General features: G+C 48.4%; 1 protein-coding gene across 3 annotated transcripts in view; it reads left to right on the top strand.

Annotated features, from left to right (window-relative positions):
- LRBA (LPS responsive beige-like anchor protein) overlaps positions 1–23,484 on the top strand; it is a 2,426,603-nt gene that overhangs the window by 843,385 nt on the left and 1,559,734 nt on the right. For all 3 annotated transcript variants that reach the window (XM_085641653.1, XM_085641654.1, XM_085641652.1), the window contains exon 36: positions 22,200–22,308. In XM_085641653.1, the coding sequence (XP_085497779.1) occupies positions 22,200–22,308 (109 nt within the window). The remainder of the gene's footprint in view (positions 1–22,199; positions 22,309–23,484) is intronic.

Below are 23,484 nucleotides of genomic sequence, written 5' to 3'. Positions count from 1 at the left end.
CTATTGGCGCCTACTTAACGCCGCTATGGAGCGACCGCGCAGCGGACGCGCGCAGCGGGCGCGCCAGCGGCGCGCCGAAGGCGCGCTGAAGGCAAGCCCGTCTGCGCCCGTCCGTGCCAGTCGCCACCCATAATGTTGCATCCACTTCTTTATCAGGTGAGGCGTTGACCACCGCACGGCTCTGTTACTCACGGACTGAGTTGTTCGAGCTTGACAGGGGCTGCTCGCAGCTAAAAACACCGGAAATAGAGCCTGCACTGAGGAATGTATCCTTATCTCACGGGGTAGGATTGCAATGTGGACTCCTCAATGCCAGATCTCTTCCCCGGCACTCTACAGAAATTCAAATGCTAATCTACGACCATAAGCTAGACATTCTGTTTATGACAGAAACCTGGTTAGCGCCTGGGCTTGACTTAGAACTGGGCACTGCCTGTCCCGTTGGCTTTAAAGCTTTTCATAAGCCTAGATCCAGCGGTAGAGGGGGCGGTATTGGGATCATTTATAAAGACATTTGGGATCTGTCGGAATTTGATATTGATGAGATTGTGCAGTTTGAAACGCTGGGCTTCAGTTTGAAACGCTGGGCTTCTGTTTGAAAGACAGATCCGGCCATGCCGTGACTGGGATTCTTTGTTATAGACCCCCGGGGACTATAAGTGAACAATCACAACAGCAATTCTTGGACGTGATTAGCAATCTGGCACTTACTCATCAGAGACTGATGATTCTGGGTGACTTTAATCTCTGGCCTAGTGCAATGCTGAAAACAGCCTTTTATAATATTGTACAGTCCTGTGTTAATTTAAACCTTCCACAACATGTGTTGGAGCCCACTCATATGGCAGGACATGCACTTGATTTAATATTCGCTGGAGAAAAAGTAGTGCGTATCGACAATATTTTACCGATGGATTGGTCTGACCACCATCTGATCATCTTTCGACTGCTCTCAATCCCTAGAATTAGGCTCCTCCCTATTAAGGATAATTTTGTCCAGACTAGGGATTGGAAAGCCCTTCTGCGGATAGCGCAATCCGCTCCTCTTTTCGATGCAGCCCCCTTCCCGGACCCAGGGAAGTCGGTTGATGTTAATTATGGGGAGCTATGCAGCTACATGGCTAATACCATCAATCTGTCTGCCCCTCTGAAACGGCGTAGGAAACAAGGTTTTCCCTCGGCCCCATGGTTCTCGGAGGAACTCCGAGCCCTTAAGATTCAGTGCAAACACGCTGAGAGGCGGTGGCGCAGGCAGTATCTAGCCAGTGACAAGATTGCCTGGCGAGAACTGCTAGTCAGGTATAAACAAGCCATCGCAGCTGCTAAGGCGTCGTATTTTGCGGAACTTATCCTGAACGCCCCGAACAGTGCTAAATGTGTCTTTAACATCCTGAAAGGCCTCACTAATCCAGAGTGTCTGGGTAATAAGATCATCCCTTCCCAGGAGCTTTGTAATGGACTGGCAGCCTTCTTCCACAACAAAATAGAGGGTATCATTGAGGGTCTACAATCCGCCCCTGCGATTGGTACTAAGGTTGGAGCGGATTTGTCGCAAACCGATCTGCCCGGCGGCGCAGGCCCTATGATAGAGTCTGAGTCTCTGGCAGGACCTTGGCTAGATCGTTGGACCTGCCCTTCCATGGAGGAGTTTTCCAATATAGTCAAGAAAGTTTGTTCGGGTTCTCCGCTGGACCCCCTGCCGCAGAAACTCTTGAAGGAAGTAGGATCGGATACCTTTCCGTACCTCTACCAGATTATCAATCAGTCACTAACTTGCGGTGTGGTTCCGGCTTGTTGGAAGGTTGCTTTGGTCTCCCCTCTTTTGAAAAAACCCTCGCTGGACCCCGCCTGTTATGAGAACTATCGCCCTATCTCTTTGCTGCCTTTCCCGTCCAAGATAGCTGAGCGCTTGGTGAGCCATGAGCTCTCGTGCTTCTTGGAGAGCAATTGTAAGCTGGAGGAGAATCAATTCGGTTTCCGTCCTGGGCACGGAACCGAAACTGCACTGATTACCGCCTTGGATGATCTTCGAGTGCGTGCGGATAAGGGGCACTCTGCAACCCTGATTTTGCTAGACTTATCCGCCGCATTCGACACGGTTAATCATAACATCCTCCTACACAGACTCGCAGAGGTGGGGGTTACCGATCTGGCTCTGAAGTGGCTTTGTTCCTATCTCTCAGACAGACGGCAGGCAGTAACTCTGCCTCCGTACCAATCAGATTTTCTGCCCAATAAACATGGTGTCCCTCAGGGTTCTTCAATCAGCCCGATTTTGTTTAACGTTTATATGCAACCACTAGTTAAACTTATCAATTCTAGCAACATCATGGCTGTCAACTATGCTGATGACACGCAGCTGATTGTTTCCCTGGATGGTGACCAGGTGGACTCTTTAACTTCCTTCCACAACTGCATGCGGGAAATGACTTCGTGGTTGAGAACTAATACCCTACAGTTCAATAGTGCCAAGACCGAGATTCTACATTGCTCGGTAGGTAAGGTGCCACAAGTCCTACCTTCGAATTTCTGGCCCCTCCCCTTGGACACACCCTTGGTCCCTGTGAAAATCGTGCGTAATCTGGGGGTCTGCTTCAATGAGAAGCTGAGTCTGGAGTCACACGTCAATAAGGTGGCCTCGCATTGCCACATGATTATGAGAGGCCTACGTAGACTCCTACCACTGCTCCCTCCCCATGTTAGAGGAACAGTGGTTCGGTGCACAATTCTCAGCCGGCTGGATTATTGTAACGCCCTGATGCTCGAGTCCCCAGGATATTTGATCCAACGACTCCAACGTATTCAGTCAGCTGCTGCAAAACTTGCCCTCCTGAGACCTCGCATTTCTTCTAGCACTAGGGCACTTTCTGATCTCCACTGGCTCCCGGTACAACAGAGAATTCTGTTTAAATCTCTGTGCATAGTTTTCACAGCTCTTCATGGCCTTGGCCCCGGGCCGCTGCAAAATCTGTTTGGTTGGTACACTCCCATGCGCAGCCTGCGCTCTTCGGCAGCCAGGCTGGCCAAAATTCCTAAGACAAAGAGATCTACCTTGGGGGGACGTGTCTTTAGTGCTGCGGCAGCTCGTCTCTGGAACAGTCTCCCTTTGGAGCTCAGACAGGTCCAAGAAGTGACATCATTCCGTAGGCAGCTCAAGACCTGGCTCTTTCCTAGAGCATAAACTCTCGTCCTCCTTCCCTTCACTCTGTCGTCAGCGCCAGGATGCCCGTAGGGTTGCAGTGCGCTTTATAAATATTTTATACATACATACATACACTAGAACGGTGCTCATGGCAGGGCGTACCGCTCTACGGTATGTTAAATGGGATCAGAAACTCACGAGGCAGACGCCTCTGTGGAGTGGGGCCTGGCTAGAAGAGGTCTCGTCCCTCCAACACTTCCATAAATGGGACCACATCTGGATCTTGCAGCTCGGGATGTTTGGGTGGGGGACCATGTCAGATCTTTCGCAGACCTATAACACCGCCACTCCCTCCAATCCTCCCAATTCTACAAATATTTGCAGTTGAGGCACGCTCTCCAAGTCCATATCACGGCCCCCACCTCCCTTCATGAATTTAGTCCCCTAGAGGTCCAAGTGATAATGGGGAACCTGGGCAGAGGGGAGTGTCCCGGATTTACCGCTCCTTGCTGAACAATGGCCCAGCATCCTTAGACTCGCTCCGTGCCCGGTGGGAGGGGTGGTTGGGCCCCCTAGAAGACGCGGACTGGAGGGACGCCCTTATGGCACCTAAGACCCTGACGACCTCCTCCAAGCTGCGTCTAGTACATGAAAAATATGTACCAGGTCAGAGTGCCAAGAGAGTTTGAAAAGCACCTTTGGGTTAAATTGTGTGCATAATTTATCCTCCTTATTAAATAACTGAGGCTAAATGTATGCATTTTTTTTAGGTCTCGCCTGGCGTAAGGCAGCGCAGACATGCGCAGTCTCGCTTGCGAGATTTGATGATTTGAAGAGATTTCTCTAGTGGGCTCTACGCACCGTCCCTCTTTTCCATTGGCTGGCATCACCGTTTATGCTAAACGGTGGCCAACCATTGGAAAAGAGCATCTAGTGACGTACACTTTTCTCTTTTAGAGCCGTCCCAGTTGGACTGGCTCGGTTCCTTTACGTTTGTGGTAAAAGCTTTTCTTATCTTTATGGGGCCATGTGTTTCAAACATATGGCCCCATAAAGACAAGAAAGCTTTCGTAAAGGACGAAAGTGAAAGCGGACTGGGGAGCAGTGGGGGCTCTGCAGGTGCCTGTGCGGGAGGGAGGGCGGGTCATCGGAGGGACAGATCACTTGTTTAGTTGTGGTATTCCTTAACGTGAAACCTTCACTTGAGATAGAAGCAAACCAAATTTCCCACGGGTTGGTGCAATTTTATTTCTTATTATTATTTGATTTAACGATTTTGCAAGCCCCCAAGTGTGTAATATGCTCTGGGAACCAGCCTTACGTGTTTAAGACGTTTTACGATCGTGTTGCGTCTTTTGCTACGTTCTCCAAGCAGGGGTGTCGTTACTCTTTAAATAAATGAAGATGATGAATATTGGAGACATCCTTTCAGAGTTATCCTCTCATCGCAGACCTGTATGTGAGACTCGACATAACGCCTTCTAGCCAGCCCGCGAGTTCTCACAGCCCCAGACACTCTCCCACGCCTAGACACACAAATCTGCACAAACACACAAGCAAAACAGCAACCAGCTTTTACTTGCACTGACAGCTGCGAAGAGTTCTAGACACAGCTCCCTGCCCCCATTCCCTATGACCATCCATGCTGGTGCGCGCCAGAGGCCACTGAACGTCCACCTACTCCATTGTGACTCGATCTGGGGACACGTGCATCATTCTGCGTAGCCTGACCAGCACAGGCGGCGCTGCTTACCTGCCGTATCTCCGTCTGCGTGAGATGGTGAGAGGATGTGGTCCGTCGGCTACGCTGCCGACTCTGGTGCAGGAAACCAGGGTTCGAGCCTCGGTCGCGTCCACATCCTGTGATTATGGGCAAAATCACTTAATCTCCCCGTGCCTGAATGTGTAATGTAAATACGGTGCTATGTAAAGCGCTCCAATACCTTCGGGTCGAGTTCGCGCTATATAAATTTGCAGAAAAAAAAAATGGTCGTGCGTGTGTCACTCAGCCCGCTGACTGAGAGGCCTGCACCGTGGATTAGGTGCATCATCACTGCAGCTGTCGTCTTGTCAATGCATACATTAGGAGCATTCACATAACTCTATGCATTAGGCGCCTTCAGCTATCACCCGCGTTCTAATTCTTAGGTGCAGGGACAGTGCCTTACTACATATGCATGTGTGCATCACACACACAGACACACTTATGTATGCATATGAAAAGGTTGGAGGGAGCAACTAATGGTTATTTATCACATTGAAAATGCAATCGGTCTTGACTTTTATTAAGTTAAAGCCATTTGCTTTGCTATACAATACCATTAGCAAAGCAAATGGCTTTAACTTAATCAAAGGCAAGACCGATTGCATTTTCAATTCTTGTTTTATTTTACGGGAGTCCTCAGCTCATGCTGTTGGCACGAGGGCATGTTTCAAATAGAGATTTAAATGTCCCAGTGAAGTGGCATGTTTGTGTGATTGATAATCATTTGTATTCTTGAATACCACGAGATTAGCTGTTGTAACGTTTTCGTTTTTCACACTATGTAAGTCTTAAGTTTTTGGTAGCGTTGATAACCACACATATGTGCACTCATGATGAATGGTTGAGCATTATCCTGGGTCATTTCTGTGCCAGTGGGTATGCTGAAGCTTAATTTTAATTCTCGTCTGCTCATTTCCTATGAATCAGATCATCTGGGTTTGTCTTCTTTCCTTTTAAGAACATCACTAATTCCCATCCTGCTACACTGCATGGACTTTTGGGGTCATATAGTATGGTGTTTCTCCTTCATTCTCACTAGTCACTGACAATTGAAAACCATACCACTGTTAGTGCTGCTATCCCTCTTGCCCCCATATTGTTCTGTATTCAAAATATTTTCTATAGACACTTAATTTTGTATATTCACAAACCAAAGAGATATAGAACTTTTAGAACATGTCCCTAGATTACTATAGTTCGCAGATCCATGCTCTACATGTTTTGTGACGCGTGCGATGGTTAATACTTTGTTTTGGTGAATATACTCCCCAGTCTTGCAGCTTTGTCTAATTTACGGTATTGTTATTTGGAAATGCACCTAGCAATTGCACCGGATATCTGAAAGAAACACGTTAGTTACATTCCTCACCTTAGAATATCCCCAGGCGTCAGACTGGATCCGGAAGATTTTTCGTCAGCAATATCCCTTGCGCGTCGCTAGGCGTCGTCTGCGGCTCCGCGTCCGTCGTCGGCGTCGTGCGCCGGAATGACGTCGTCGGAGTACTTAGACGCCGCCCTCGCGCGCTGACGTCAGTTCTTCTTTTTTCCGCGCCAGTAAGCGCAGATCCGGGAGAGCTACCCCTTTAGTCACTTTTTGACTAACTTTTTTCGATCCTTTTTGATCTTGTCTCGACTCCGGTGCCGGTAGGATGCCTGGTTTTAAAGCCTGTGCTGACTGCAACCGCTTGATGTCGGTTACGGACCATTACCGCCGGTGCCTTTACTGCTTGGGCCTCCACCACGACGCGGCGTCGTGTTCGGACTGCAAGGCCCTGACCTCGAAGGCTAGACGGGAGCGGTCCCGTAAGCTTCTCGAGCTTCGCCACTCGGCTCCGCGCCCCTCTCGATCCCGGTCCAGGAGGAGGTCCAAGGATCGGTCGCGGAGCCGCAGCCGACGTCATCATCGATCGTCTGGCTCCAAGTCTTCGGGTAAGTTGAAGCACTCCAAGAAGCGACACCGCTCTTAGGACTCCCCTCGCCGGTCGCGCGACTCGGCCGAGGGTCAGGGTGGTTCCACCCCCGCGGCTCCAGCGGCGCCGCAGGCGCCGCGCAAGTCCCCATACCCGCCGGTCCCTGGGACTGACGCGACGCCGGCGGAAGTCAGTGCCTTCCTCTCGGCCATGAGGAACCTGGCTCCGCCGTCTACGCCCGCTGGCGCGCCTTCGGGCCCCGCGGACCCGACTGGGCAACCTTGCCTGCCGGCGGCTCCGGCCCCGGCGCCGTCGACGGCTCCGGCCTCGACGCCGCAAGTGCCTGAGTGACCCGTTCCCGAGTCCCCGCCGACGCCGGTCGACCTCGTCACGCCTCCTCCGCCGGCGTCGACACCGGTACCACCTCAGACGCCGAATCCGCTCGGCGTCGAGCCCCAGTTCAGCCCCGCTCCGGGCCCGGCGCCGTTACGGCGTCGATGGACGCCGCGTTCGGCGCCGCTGGAGACACATTGTTATGCGCGTTGGAATTTCCAAGGCGGCACTCGCTCGGCGACGCTTTTCGTCACGAGTGGAGTTGCGGTCTGTTGTACGCCTTTCCGCCTATACCACTTCTGCCCAGAGTGCTGAAGAAGATCAGGCACGACCGGGCCCAAGTCATCTTGGTGGCTCCGGATTGGGCACGAAGGTACTGGTATCCCGAGCTACTCAGTATGTTGACCGATCCTCCGATACGTCTGCCCCTTCGGGAGGATCTTCTGTCGCAGCAGCAGGGGACGGTCCTCCACCCGAACCTGTCCAGCCTCCACCTCCATGCGTGGAGATTGAGCGGCGGCAGTTGATGCCATTTGACTTGCCTCCTGAAGTCTGTGATATCATTCTGGCAGCCAGGCGTCCCTCCACAAAGACGGTATACGCCTGCCGGTGGAACAAATTTGTGGCATGGTGCACAGCAAAGGCTGTGGATCCCCTTTCCGCCCCTCTTTCTGAGGTTCTACTGTTTCTTCTTTCTTTGGCCCGGCAGGGCTCTGCCCTGGGCACCCTGAAAGGTTATCTTGCTGCCATCTCTGCCTTCTTGCGGCTTCCTGATCAGCCTTCTCTTTTCAAGTCCCCTGTAGTTACACTCTTTCTGAAGGGCATTACTCACACGTTCCCTCCTGTCCCTTTTGTAATGCCTCAGTGGGACTTGAATCTTGTTCTCACATTTCTGATGTGCGCTCCCTTTGAGCCTCTTCATAATTGTCCTCTTCGTCTGCTGACGCTTAAGACTGCTTTTCTGGTAGCCATCACCTCGGCTAGACGGGTGAGTGAGCTCCAGGCTTTATCTTCAAAGCCTCCTTTTCTCTCTGTTCATCCGGACAAGGTTGTCCTTCGGCCTCGTCCTTCCTTTCTTCCGAAAGTGGTGACTCCATTTCATCTTGGGCAGTCTGTCACCTTGCCCACCTTCTTTCCGCCTCTCCATCCTTCCAAAGAGGAAGAGAGGCTCCACCGTCTGGATCCAAAACGTGCGCTCTCCTTTTATCTGGACCGCACAAAGCAGTTCCGGGTGGACGACCAACTTTTCATTGGATACGGGGGTGCTAAGAAGGGGAAAGCTGTGCACAAACGGACCATCTCTCGGTGGGTCGTTTTGTGCATCAAAATTTGTTATTCCTTGGCAAAAAAGGACCCTCCTGCTGGGCTGCGCGCCCATTCTACTCGGGCCACAGCGGCTACTACTGCTTTGGGACAGGGTGTCCCTTTGCAGGACATCTGTCAGGCGGCGACGTTGGCTTCGCTACACACGTTTGCCAGGCATTATTGCCTTGACAGCCAAGTCCGGAGGGATGGCTTCTTTGGCTGTTCTGTCCTCCAGGACTTTCTGGTGTGATCTTGGTTCGCAGACCCACCACCGGGGATGGTATTGCTTGGGTATCTATTCTAAGGTGAGGAATCTAACTAACGTGTTTCTTTCAGATGAACAAGTTACTTACCTTCGGTAACGATGTATCTGTAAGAAACATTAGTTAGTTAGATTCCTCACCGACCCACCCATCCTCCCCGTTCTGCGAACTGACATCTAGGGTTAAGGTTATCCTTTTCTGGCCCCTAGATTTTATTTTTGGCACCAGTGTCGGTCTTTGCATGGCTCTGCGTTCCTGGCGCGGAAAGCTCTGTACAAGAACTGACGTCAGCGCGCGAGGGCGGCGTCTAAGTACTCCGACGCCGTCATTCCGGCGCACGACGCAGACGACGCCTAGCGACGCGCAAGGGGTATTGCTGACGAAAAATCTTTCCGGATCCAGTCTGACGCCTGGGGATATTCTAAGGTGAGGAATCTAACTAACTAATGTTTCTTACAGATACATCGTTACCGAAGGTAAGTAACTTGTTCTTTATGTTTAAATGTGTTTATTGGCATTTTCAATAATACAAAACAATACACAGACATAGGCATTAACTTGCTGCATGGTTTACAATTCTCACATGCTCTTGTGCCAGATTCGATATAGTACCATTGCCGTAAATCAAGCGATGCGAACAGTTCTGAAGCGACAAGTGAATTGCTTTGTTGAAGGGCCAGCCTAGTACTGCGAAGCAAAAACTTGAACTCCCCCCACCCCCATCCGATGGTCCGTGGTTCATGCCTGTCCAGTCCCTGCCTCTTGACCTTAATGTCCCCTACTGAGCCGTTGAGGATGCTCATTGTTCCGTCCCTAAGTCTGTGAGCCGCAACACTCTCAGATATTTGGGCTGAGTTATTTCATTGAACTCTGTTGAGAGCAGTTTTAAGAAGGGGCTCCATACTTTCTGAAAAGCGGCGTCAGAGTTGTTCAGTGTGGCCGATATGCGTTCCATCCCTAAGATGTGCCATATCCGGTGTAGCCAGCCTAAATGTGTAGGAGGAGTGGATATCCCCCAGTGTGTCAGTATGTTCTGTAAAGCTGCCCCCAATGCCAGCCCCATCTGACGGCCTCTCATACTTTTTAGTGGGACTGTGATTGGATTAGGGCAGGGGTCTCCAACCTTTTCTGTAGTGAGAGCTACTTCTGCTCAAGGAAAGTCTTCCTGAGCTAATAGTACATTTTATAACCGTAAAATAGTGTCTACAGTACACTATGACCAACCTAAGTAGGATTATCAGTAGTTACAACCCGAGTATTCTAGGTGCAGTTACCAGCAGAAATGCCGGTGAAACGTTCATCAATATAAAATGCCTCCATCTGACTTATGAACGAACAATCAAATCTTGACATGCCCTACTGCACAAGGGACATAAGTACAGCAGTAGGTCTCCCCAGCTCAGCTTGAATTATCATTCATCATTTTCTTAAAATGCACATTTTAGTATCAAATACCACTTTTCACTGTGGGCAAACAAACTCAATTTTCTAGAAGAAAACCCAGAGACCATATATCAGTCATGACCATTATTATGCCAGGAATAGGTAAATGTAGGCCAGTCATGTTCCTAGTATGTGAATGATGGCTGCCAGTATACCAGAACTAGACCAAAAATAGTAAAGGATGATCATTATTATGCCATTGGCACTATTATGCCAGGAACCGGCCCAATTATGTCAGAGATAACACCCTCATGATGGGGGCTACCGTACACATTTGGTGGTCCTTGTCACCAGGCGTAGCTTTCAGGAAGCAATAGTGTTTATTATGGACACACATTAAATGCTGACGAGTCTCCTAATGTTCTATGGTCTGCTTCACACCATGTTCTCCTCAGGTCTTAAGCTGATCATGTATTCAACTGACACATTTTCACTCTGACTCCTGCAGTCCTACACTTTGATGGGTCAGCACTGATTACTGCTCAGGCTAGTACTGCCATACTTCTTTTATGGTTCACTGTTCACACACATGTTGTGACTGATAAAGCAGGGTCTACAACCTGGTCAATCTCCTTGTGGCTTAGTTATATTGAGGTTGGATACAGACTGTCAAGTGGCTGACCCTATAGGCCGATAGTGTGTTTTTGAGTGTTAGTATGAGTTACTGCCCTAGGTTTGGCTGGCTATCACGCTAAGGGTCTTGAGATGAGCAGTGCAGCCTTCTTTTATAGGCATCAACTCTATGAATTTGATACTGGGCTTGACTTCTCTTCTGAGAGCTACTTTGAAGGTACTGGCGAGCTACCAGTAGCTTTCGAGCTACTCGTTGGAGACCCCTGGATTAGGGAGACCCAAAACCACGTATACTGGGAGCCACGGAATCTGTGTGTCAAATAGCTCATCCACCTGTCTAGAATTTTAGTCCAGTAACTAGACAGCACTGGGCATTCCCATAGAATATGGATCAGTGTACCCTCGTTGTCACAACCCCTCCAACAGGTGGGGCTCCTATTTAGGTTACATCTGTGGAGGCGCGCCGGTGTAAGGTACCAATACGTAGTTATTTTCTTTTCTTTTTTTTTTTTTTTTTTTTAGTTTTCAACACCTTTATTGAAGGAAAAACACAATTACAGCCTTACTTAAAATGCAAATACGCACAAACAATAGATGTGGACAATATAAACCATTTCAAATACATTTAAGCAGGTTTATCCATAATTAACTATTACTATTTAAATTATTAGCCCAATCACTGAGTGGTTTCCAGATCTTTAAACCCTTGATCCTCCCTCTTTTCCCCTTTTTAGCATAAAGGGCTTTCTCCAAATGAAATACATGTAGCAAACGCATTTTCCATTGCCCAAATGTTGGAGGTTGTGGATCAAGCCACGAAGAGGCAATACATAGTCTAAGTATAGACATTGAAATAAACAGAAACTCCTTACAGTCGTCCTCTGGTACAGATACCCCCAATAACATAAGTTGGGGAGATAACAGTATCCTCCTATTGAGAACATATTGCAGAAAAGAGACAATCTCCAACCTAAGTTTATCAAGCTCCGGGCATGTGGAAAAAATATGCACCAGATCTGCGCCCAAAGTTTGGCATCTGAAACAGTGAATACCCTCAGAGCCACCCCACTTAATGATTTTAGCGGGAGAGATATAGAGATCAAAAAATGTTTTAAAACACTGTGCACGTAGATTAGCTGTAGACAATACAGTATTAGCTAACACAATGGCATTTTCCAGGCAAGAGTCGGTAACCTCTAGTCTTTCCTGCCATTAGTTGGATTGCTTTTCGATATCGTCAGGTACCCCATCCATAAGTATCTCATAGAGCCTCGAGATTGTAGGAGGGTCTCGGGCAGTGATAGTATCTAACAGCGGGATAGCGGTAAGCCCTATGGTACCTCCGGTTTTCTTAGTGATGAAATCCCTTACTTGTAGAAACTTAAAAAAGTCGCTATTAGTAAGATTAAGTCTTCTTTTAAGTACATCAAATGAGGCTAGCTGGTCTCCATCCAGCAGGTCTGCTACATTACGGACTCCTGCCTGTAACCACCGGTCAAAATCTCGATCCAGCAATATTTCGGGGACCTGACTATTGTCGACAAATGGAGTGTATCGACTAAACCTGCCCATGTCTAATTTATTTCTAACCCTAGTCCAGATTTGATATGCGGTGACCAGAATCTTAAATCGAGTTCTTTTGTAATAGCTGGGCTCGTACATTTTTAAAAAGCATCCCCGTACTCCCGGGCCCATTAGCATCTCATATATGGTAGGCAAAGCATTAGGTAGCATATTCCTGTTATCTAGGGGTCGAAACAGGGGCCAATAATATTTAAGTGACGCAGCCAGATAATATAATCTGAAATTTGGTAGTCCAAGTCCACCTCTTTCAATTGGTAGGCCTAAAAAACGATTTGCGCGACGCGTTTTTCTATATGACCAGATGAATCTTGCTATCTCGCGCTCGATCAGCTGAAACCATCTATTATGTATTTCTAAGGGTATTGTGTGGAAAATATATAGTAATTTCGGTAAAACTACCATTTTAACCAAGTTGCATCTTCCAATAATAGAAAGTTTCAAATTGTCCCATCGGCCCATATCCTTCTTGATTTTATGTAATACAGGGGTTATGTTTACCTCAACTATCTCCTCAATTTTAGCCCTGACACGTATTCCGAGATATACCGCCTCCTCCACTATTCTATCATCTATAAAGTTATATATTTGTTAACTAAGATCTGGGTTTTATCCCTATTAAGCCTATAGCCGGAAATTTGACCGAACTTCTCAGCCAACATTTCGACTTTAGGCAGTGCAGAGGACAGGTCCGACGTAACAACGGCGACGTCGTCAGCATATGCCAAGATTTTGATGTCCATATGGTTTATTCCAAAGGGGGAAATATGCTCAGAAGTTTCTAAAGCCCTGAGAAATGGATCCATATACAACGCATATAGCAAGGGGGAAGATGGACAGCCTTGTCTTGTCCCTCGTTCTATGGGAAACGTTTCAGAGGAGACTCCCATGATCTGTACCTGCGCTGATGGTTTATAATACAGAACCTGCATTGCCCTGATAAAGCCTTCCCCAAAATTATTAGCTTTAAGGCATTTCCATAAATAGCTCCAAGAGACCCGATCAAATGCCTTTTCGGCATCTAAGAAAGCCACGGCTACTGGGAGTTTTAAGACATCAGAAGCATCAAGTACTGTAATAAGTCTTCTTATGTGATCCTCTGTCCCCCTTCCATGTATGAATCCATGCTGCCACCGGGAGACCAACCGCGGCATAACTTGGTTGAGACGGGAAGCGAGAATCTTAGAATATAGCTTAGCGTCACTGTTTAGAAGTGTTATAGGTCTATAGGAGCCCATATTTAGCGGGTCCTTGTCTTTTTTTAAGAATATAACAATATTTGCCGATCCCCATGAGGGCAGTGGGACGTCTCCCCTCTTTATGGAATTAAAGAGGTCAAGAAGCTCCGCTCCCAGCTCCTTAGAAAAGGTTTTATAAAATTCCAAAGGTATAGCATCAGTGCCCGCAGCCTTAGATGATGGTAGATCAGATAATGCCTCCTGGAGTTCTTGATCTGTAAATTCCACATCGAGGAGAGACGCCTCCTCGTCTGCCAGTTTAACTCTAGGTAGGAGCAGAGGATCCCAGCCCTCACTTGGGACCACTTCTGCAGCATACAGGGCTCTATAAAATCTTTAAAGGAATTTCTAATCTCACCCTCATCAGTGATCAGAGCACCGTTCATATTTTTTATTTGACTTATATGGCGGGCAGAAATTTGTTGTCTGGTCCTAACCGCAAGCAGTCGCCCAACAGATTCGCTATATTCATAGCATTCCTGCTGTTTGACCAGATATAAACCGGCCGACTTGCTTAAATAGATATCATTTAAAGTTGATTTGGTCACCATGATTAAAACTAAAACTTCAGTAGTTTCGCTTTTGCCTCTTATTTTTGTTATTAGATCAGACTCAAGTTGAGACAATTTCTGATAATGACCCTTCACCTGATCCGTATATCTCTTCCTACTATCCGCTCCATAGCTAATGGTCTCCCCACGGATCCAGGCCTTAAATGTGTCCCAAACCATACCTGAAGATGCCGTGCCCTTGTTAATACTAAAAAATTCATCCATCCTGCTTCTCATATAGATCTTATAATCTTGATCTAGTAAAATAGCCCTTTCAAATGACCATTTTTTGTGTTTGTTTACCATACAGTTAACAGAAAATTCAAAAATCAATGGATTGTGATCAGATAAAACCCTCGGGAGTAGTTCAATTTTTGCGGCTTTAACAAGTGATGGTGAAACCAAAAAGTAGTCCAGTCTGGCACATTTTTGATGCGGGGATGAATAATAAGTGAAGCCTGGATCCTTGCCCCTTAATTTAGGCCAGACATCAATTAGCCCCATGTCTGTTATTAAATCTTTTAGTGCCCTGCGTACTTGTGGTTTACGATCACTAGTTCCGGTATTGCCTACCGTTTCAGCCCCATTAATATTAAAATCGCCACACAGTATATACGGCTCTGGCCAACACCGAAGCTCACTGGATAGGTATCTCAGTATTGAGGGATCATCTAATACCGAAGAGTAGACTGAACCCAGTGTGAATTGGCCAGACCCAGCCTTGATGACCATAAGTATCCATCTACCCAATTTATCCACACTTTTGCGGTCACAGACCAGACTATTATTCCTTGATAGCACGGCAACTCCTTTTGTCCTGCAGTCCTGAGTAGTATATGCTAGCCTCTTAAATCCCATAGTATCTAGCAGGCTGCAATCTTTATTAGATATATGGGTCTCTTGTTGCCATAATAGATCTGCACCAAAAAATTTAAAGTCTTCTTGTGCCCTTCTTCTTTTATTCTTATCATTAAGGCCACATATATTAATAGTAGCTATGCGGAGATAGGAGCTAGCCATAATTACATATTATTGCTTCCATCAGTTTTATGTAAAAGCATACTAATCTAGATCTAATTCTTTGATCAGGACCAAAGACAGCAATAAACCTGCTAAATTCAAAATTCAAATAACAGTTTAAAGAAAGGCCTTGCACACATCTGACTGTACTGAACTTGCAAAAACATATTAAACTTCCATCGTTTAAGCCAAACAAAAAATTGTGTTTTTCCTCCCCCTCCCCCTCCCCCCCCCCACCCCACCCCCACCCCACCCCACCCCCACCTCTCCTTCCCCCCCCAAGGCCGCCCTAGGCAAGCCCCCTCCCCAACCCCGCCCCCATCCCCCTAAACGCAGCAAAAGGACCAAAGGGTCCCTAGTGATGTGGAGCAGGAAAAGCTCCCCTGTAAGAATCCCAAAAAAAAAAAAAAAACCCCAACAAGGGGGAGATCAATATCCACCAGCACCAATTTAACAGTAGCCTAACGCATCTTGGTTGACCCAAGTAAGAAAAAGAAAAAGGAAAAAAAAAACACAAAAAAAAAAAAAAAAAAATTAAGGGAAAAGGGAATAATGATATTCACAACATCACTTATTAGCCTGAGGGCACGTATCTCGCGACCTCACAGAGCACACCAGCTAATTATAATGTGTTTAGAAATTCTTTGGCCAAGATTTCTGATGAAAAAAACAATTGCTTTCCTTGATGCAATATTTTTAGTTTGGACGGATTCAGCAAAAAAACTTGTACACCTTTCGCCTGAAACAAAGGCATTAGTGAGCGAAGCTGCCACCTTCGCTCAACTGTGGCCTGGCAGAAATCTGGCCTAACGAAAAATTCTTGACCCTTTCCCCTTCTTTTCCGATTGGGCCTAGCTGCATTATAGACTGCTTCACGAGCCAAAAAATTGTTAAAAGAAATCAATATGGCACGGGGTGGTACACTATCTTGATTTGGCTGCTGTCGGACTTTAAAGGGGAAGCGATGGGCCCTTTGTATTTCAGAGTCCCAGACCCAGCTCTTTAAATCCGGAAAAGCTTCAGTGAATAGTTCTGCCATAAACTGACGCACATCTGATGATTCAAGTCCTTCCGGAATACCAAGGACGCGAAGGTTATTCCTTCTCATTCGATTTTCAAGATCAGTGAGCTTCCAAGTGACGTCCTCCCTCTGGCTTTTCAGGCTCTCGGTAGCCCCTCTCTGCGCACTCAGCTCATCCTCCAGTTTTGACACCCGCTCCTCAACCTCACACGTCCTGGCCGCGATGTCAGCACACGTTTTGGCGACCCTTTTAATTGAGTTCTGTAGTTTGCGACAAGCACTCTGGGCCCTTAAGCTCTCCGCCCTAGTCTCTGATCTATGCGCCATGATGAGCTGGTATATAGAGTGAAGGGTAACTTCCTTAGGAGCCTCCTGCTCCATGCTGGTACCTGATCTAGCAGCCATTTGTTCATTAGTAAAATCAGCAGCACTGCCAGTAAACGAGTAGTCCCAAACTAATGACTCTTTTATATTATTAGCTGAGGGATCCCCAGATGCCCTTGTATCTTAACTTTCCGAATTGTGCCAGGCTCGTTAGTTGTTGTATCCTCCGTTTCCTCCGTCTGATTCTCATCCTCAAGAGAAGAAACGCTTTCACTATCCTCATCAGGTGGGTTTTTGTCCAGGCTGCCGTCGTCAGATGAGATTGAAGGGTCAGACATTGAATAAAATTTATCGACCACATCAGACTCCCTTATGAATTCAGAGCTGTTAATTACGGAAGAGATGGCACACGCCTGACTGGTTATACTACAGATATTGCTGTGTCCATTTTTCTCAGGTGTAGACACAGAACTAGGCGGCAAAACTACAGGACCCAGAATGCATCTGCCACCATCAACAACACTCTGTCCCGACTCACGGCCCACAGCCCCCTCCGATAGGGATGGAATCAATCCGGGACTAACATCCAACACCAGGGATGCGTTCGCTGCCGCAGCGGTGAGCACGGGTACATTTAAAGATTTACCTTCATCCTTTGAACGCTGCGGCTTGAAAAGTGGATGCAAGTCTGATTTTCGCTCGAGCTGGTTTAGGCGTCGGTTCCTTCAGGTTGCTGTTTGCCGGGGGTTTCTTGATGCCTTTTACCGGACTGCTAGGGCCACCCGCAGGCTGGCGGGACTTGGCGACCTTAGGGGGAGCTTTGGGCGCCATGCCGATCACAGCTGACCACGGTGCTGGATACTTCCAATACAGGGCACGGAACAGACTGCCGGTGTTACACGGAGGTCGCGGAGCTTTTTGCCGAAGTAAGACCAGCCGCCAAAGCATCGCAGTTCTTTATTCAGGAATAGTTGATCTCCTTCCTAGCACATTAGCTGGGATCGCTGACAGGGGAGCCCGGAGGTCCTGCTCACTCGGCTGTCTGACCAGCCGCCATCTTGCTGCTCACCTATAAAAAAAAAAAAAAAAAAAAAAAAATACGTAGTTATTTTCATAGCTTTTTCGATACTGGCCACGTTATGGGCTGTTTATTTTGCTCTGTAGTAGATCCCTTCCCAATCCTTTCGTGTGAGGTCACCTCCTAGTTCCCTCCCCCACCTCTTTTGACTCGGTGTGGCCTGTGACGGCGGGCTGGATCGGATCATATCATACATTTCGGAGATCAGCCCCTTATCAGTGAGTTTGGTAATTAACCATTTTTCATATTTGGTCAGTTTGCAGCTCCCTTGCTCCCTCATCCCCTCCTGATGCACCCAATGTCTCATTTGCAAGTACCTAAACCGCTCGGATTCGGGAATTCCGTATTCTAATTTCATTTGAGTAAATGGGAGTATGCCCAAGATGTCAAAATAGGTGCCTCACCGAACGGCAGGAGGTTCCCCTCCACTCCTCAAACGCCTTATCTGACATTCCTGGGTTGAAATCGCTGTTCCCAAATAGGGGGGTTGAGGGAGACGGAAGAGTTGTAAGTTTTTTAGTGGTAGCTACTACGTCCCACATTTTCAGCGCTGACCTGGTGATTGGCGAGCCCATCAGGCCGAGAGGGCGCTGTGGCCTTTTCAGGAAGGGTACCTCCCACAGTGGGATACCTGCCAGCGCTCTATCCTGAAATAACCAACGTTTTTCGGATTCTGGTCTCGCCCATTCCACAAGATATCTCAGTTGGGACGCTTTATAGTAGTTGAGGAGGTCCGGTATCACCAGACCCCCGTCTTCGGGCGCATGTACCCTAAAGCCTTGCCCATCCATGGGCGGGTCCCTGCCCGCACAAATTTGTTGATGCTGCGTTGTAGAGATACAATCACCACTTCGAGGGGCAACACCGGTCGGGTTTGAAACAAGCACAGCGCCTTTGGCAGCAGTGACATTTTCAGGTGGTGCTTACTCTAGGCTCTCGGGTCCTTTTCGGCCTGCCGTTGTAGCTTAGCGTAATTCAGACAAGTCGTCTGGTGGCCGTTAATTCCAGCCCTAGGTATGGGATAGTGTCTACCACTCTGATGCCGGACAGCCATCCCTCGATGGGATACGGTGCGGTATTGCGTCGGGTTCAGATTTAGGTTCAGTGATTTACCCACATTGACCCGAAACCCTACCAAATGTTTCTAACTCCTCTAGGAAGGCAGAGAGTGAGGTCTTCGGCTTCGACAGTGCCACAATCACATTGTCTGCATATAAGCTTACGGGGTGTGTTCCCACACCCCGCCCCCCCATTCCCCTCAAATGGGATGCCTCTTATTCCAGGGCTGTCCCTGAGCCTCTGCGCCAGCGGCTCAATGTACAGAGCAAACAGGACCGGAGGCAGGGGGCACCCCTGTCTAGTTCCTCCTTGAATGGTAAATGGTTGCGAGGTGGTGCCATTGATGGATGCTGTAGGCCCATTTTAGCAGCATCGTACCCAATCCGAATTTTCTCCCCCAACCCAAATTTTGCCATCACATGCCCCAGGAATCCCCAGTCCACCTGGTCGAATGCTTTTTCAGCGTCTTCCATTAGTAAAAGCGCATCCATTTGCATTCGATGGGCCTTGTCTATAAGGTGGAGTATACTCTTGGTATTGTCTTCACATTGGCGAGACTGAATAAATCCGGCTTGGTCGGGTTCTATCATACGGGGACTGAGGCGTGTTGCGAGTATACCGGTAAATATTTTAAAGTCTATGTTAAGTAGAGAAATCGGGCGGTATGAGCCGCATTGCTGTCTATCTTTACGCGGCTTGGGTAAAACCACTATTGCCGTCGCCAGCATCTTTCACTTCGTCAGCCACCTCGTTTTTTAGTGTCTGAAAGTCCTCCCGCAAGCTATTGAACAGTGTCTCAAGGAAGGTACGCTTGACCGGGGCCAACGCCGCCTCCTTCTTGGGAGAGTGATGTAAAGGCGGGGGTGCTTTGGTCAACATGTCCTTCAGGGACCTGTCCTTTATCCCCTCAGCGAGGACATGCCAGCGGCGTTTGGTGCGCGATCCTGAGTGGGCCCTCCCCACTACGCACCTTCTGCTACTGAGCAATGATCCGCCGTCGTTCCCTGCCGCTTGCTGTTCCAGGGTGTGACACTATGGGTGCCTTTGTAGGCCAGTGCTCAATCCATTGGAAGCGTCTCGGGGCCCCGAAGGATCGTGCGCCTCTTTGTAGTCAGACCGAAGCGGGTGTTCCCACTCCCTGTCCCCAGACTGTTGGTTTGCTCAATGCCGCACCTGAGCCCCCGGTGCACCCTCTTTTGCGTGTGCAGCCGCCCACTCAATCCGCTGGGAGTGTCACTGAGACAGGCGGCGTGAGCTTTCCTCTATGCCGACTCAGTCTCCAGACTGTTGCTGTATGCTTCTCTCGCCAGCCGGCATGTCTGGCCGCTTGTCCGTGTTCCCACTTGCCCCCGCTGCATCCACAGCTGGCTGGTCCTTGCTCCGACCGTGTCACCTCCCCTGTCTCCTCTAGGCCCCTGCTCACAAGGCGAAGACCCTGGCCGATATGCCGCAAGGTAGGCCCCCCCTCAGGACCGGTCCGCTCACCCGTCGCGAGGGTTGCGCTGTCTGTGTGCTCTTGTTGGCCGCCGTAGGCCCAGTCCTCTCCGGGTCTGACCCTACTAATGCGTGCTGCCAGCAGGCAGTCCCGTATGGCGCCGCTCACCTATGGTCTCCTTGGGCCCTCGTCTCTGGCCCGCACTGGTGTGGATGTAGCTCGGGGTGCCTGGGCCGCCACACTGTCTCTCTCTCTGCCCACCGCTCTCTCCCGGCTCTCACAACAGCAGGGCGCCATCTGTCCGGCTCCAGGCCCAGAACCTCTTACCCCGCTGTCCTCGCACGTACAGGCTTTTGTCAGCGCCTTTGGGCGCTCCACCACCGCTCGTCGCCCTATGCCGTGCCGGGACAAAGGCAGCGTCTCCGTGGCAATGCGGGGCTTCAGCCCTTTCGCTCGGGGCCCACTCCGCCGCGTCAAAGTTGTGTTGCACGTGACGCGTGCACCCCCTTGCCGTGTGCGCCGGCTCTGGGGCCTGATCTGCTTGCCTTCGCCCCTCCAACACCAGCCGATTGCCACTGCAGCCCCCACCAGTCGATCTACCTGGCCTATGCTCCGTGGGCCGAGGCAGCTGCGCTGTATGCTCGCCCGTCTCCCACTGGCGTAGACTGCAGCAGGCATGGCCCTATAGGCCTCTCCTCCGTCTCCTCCTCAATGTAAACGGATGCGTACTCTCTGCTTGTCACTTCCCTTCTATCAGCGGCGCCTGGGGGAGTCTCAACCGCATCTACATCGGCGCCGCAGGACGACTAGCAAGCTACGTCCTCAGAGGGCTCAGTGAGTGTCAGCCTCCATTTCCCTCCTCAGCTTCGTTGTGCGCTGAGGCTTTGCTTCTTCTGCCCCCAGCAGCCTGCCGGTGTGGTGCCGCTCCGGTCAGCCCCCGCCAGTGGCGACTGTAATGACTCGGTCACTCTGTGCTGGACCGTGGGTGGAAAAATGCTTGATTTTGGGCCGGATTGGGCATCGGGAGCGGGGAGACTCAGGGAAACAGGTCCTACCCGCTCGCCATCTTGGCCATGCCCTGCACCGGATTTTATGACGTTTGTGTGAACATCCTGGGTTTTGTATTTTGGTTCTGCCTTGTGTGAGCATCGGTCCATTCCCTTCAAGCATTGTCATTTGGAGGGCAACTTCTTTCTGATCTCCAGTACTTTGATATATACTGCTTATCCAGCAAAGCCCTGTTACCTTCTCTCTGTTATTGTGCCTCTGGTTTGATCCAGGATTCACATCTACATTTGTTTAGATTAAGTTCCATTTGTCTACCTAGTACTTGTGAGATTGTGTTTGCGATGTACCGCCAGTATATTTAAATGGCTGGGCAGTCCCAGGTCATGTGTGTTCAAAATATTTTATTAAACTTAAGTAAAATATGTAGTGATAATACCAAAACAAATGACCGAATAAGTGATCATAGTTACCGCAAAAAAAATGCAGTGTATCAATTGCAAACTGTATCAATGAGGCGTTAAAGATAAAAAGAATGAGCCATGTGCGATGCGTTTTAAACATCAAAGCATATAAACTAAATCAAACATCTGTGCTGTGAATCCCCTTTTTCCTCCATTTGCATCGTGAGTCACTCATCTGGTTCTTAAGGGGTCGACAACCTTCATGCATCAGTATGGATAACAAATGGATCTAAAAGCCTGCCTGCAATGACCATGTCCTCGCCCAAGGCTCTGCACTCTCCAGACATGGTTGGAGGAAACTTCTAACAGGTCACTCCATATAGACACAGAAAAAGATATTTCCAGTTTCTAAAACTTTTGTGCTCCGAGCCTTATATCTGAGACTATAATTGTATTTCTGGAGCAGGATTGACATGCTTTTATGGGAAGGGTTCTCTGTGAGCACGAAGACTGAAGTCCAGGATCTGACATGAGCTTCTGAAAGTCTTATGGCAGGCTGCGTGGGGTTCTAACATCTTGGAAATGTTGTTTTTAGGATAGATGACATGCTGCTGCCATGCATTTCAATGCATGCTTGTTGAAAGAGGTTCAAATGTGCACGCCCAGTAAAAAGTCACAGATTTTGACCTCTTAAAAATGTTTACTTGAAATGACCACAAATGTATTTGTCTTTCTATTTTTTGTTTTAGATTGTTGAGTCAAACTATGAAAGATCACCTGGTAAGAGTAGCTAATGAGGCCGAATTTATCTTGAGCAGACAACGCGCAGAGGACATTCATAGACACGCCGAGTTTGAGGTAAGCAGCAACACCAGCACTAACAACAAAAATTAAAATACTGATCTTACCGAAACAAAGTCACCAAAATGCTTGTCTTTACTTGCCTTTCATTTTGCTATTAATGTTGCTGCACAGAAGGGTGTTGTCCCGCCTCGACCGCTCTGTTTTTAGGTCTCGCCTAGTGAATGCAGCGCATGCGCTGCTTCGCCTTGGCAAGACTGTTGTTGAAGGTTTGGTGCACGAAGGAAGACAAACCATGTGCGCGCACGGACAGGCGATGTGCACATGCATGGCGTCTCCTCTCTGCCTCACACGCTCCCACCGCGTGCTCACACGCTCCCACCGCGTGCTTGTTTGTACTTGTTCCTTAAGTAAAAAATTGTCGGGTTGTTATGGTGTCACTAGTGCCAAGGGTCTGCTTGTGACAAACAGCGGTTTTCTAGAAGCAGTAGCATATCGTACGGGATTGGATGTCGTGGGACTGCTGTTGGGGCTGGATGTCTCTGAGACTACTGTTGGGCTGTGCTGTTAGTAGCAGGATTATATTTTGAGAACTGTAGGATCCTGGTAAAAGACGATCGTTGAAGGTGTATTAATTGCGCTGAATATACTCATACTAATATGCTAGATTTAGCCATCACTTTGTATACAGTAATGCAGAGCTGCACGCTAGTACAGTAGGTGGCGAAAGCTTGAGCAATGATACCTTTGCCATCTAATGCAAATGCAATTATTTTTTGTCATAATGTAATGCATTTAATCTTCGACTCACAGTGGCTGATGGGTAGCTACTCTTTTCAGTGTTTGTTGAAGATGGGTGCAGTCTTAATGTTTGTGCGTAAAAGGCTATCAGACTTTACCATGCACAGTACATTTTTGTGCAGAAATCAAGGTAAACCACAGCATCAGCTAGCAATTACTTTTGAGCATCTCCAAGCATTACCTTGCAGGTTTCTTATTTTAATTGACTAACTTTTCAATTTTCCTTTTTATTGTTGAAACCTGTTTGGCTTGTGTCGACGGGACTCGAAGGACCATTTTCCTCCATAATAATCTGCAGGTTTTTTTAAGTAGTTGATATCAGTAAAAAGTGGAACTTTCAAAGTGCTAGGACAATCTGGGGTAGAGGTGATTAATAGGAGAGATAGACAGGACATTTTCATTTCTCAATCTGTTAGTTCATGTATGTTCAAG

The sequence above is a fragment of the Triturus cristatus genome, chromosome 2_2 (assembly GCF_964204655.1).
Source record: "Triturus cristatus chromosome 2_2, aTriCri1.1, whole genome shotgun sequence".
Classification (NCBI taxonomy): Eukaryota; Metazoa; Chordata; class Amphibia; order Caudata; family Salamandridae; genus Triturus; species Triturus cristatus.
This window is presented reverse-complemented; position numbering and strand designations above follow the sequence as displayed.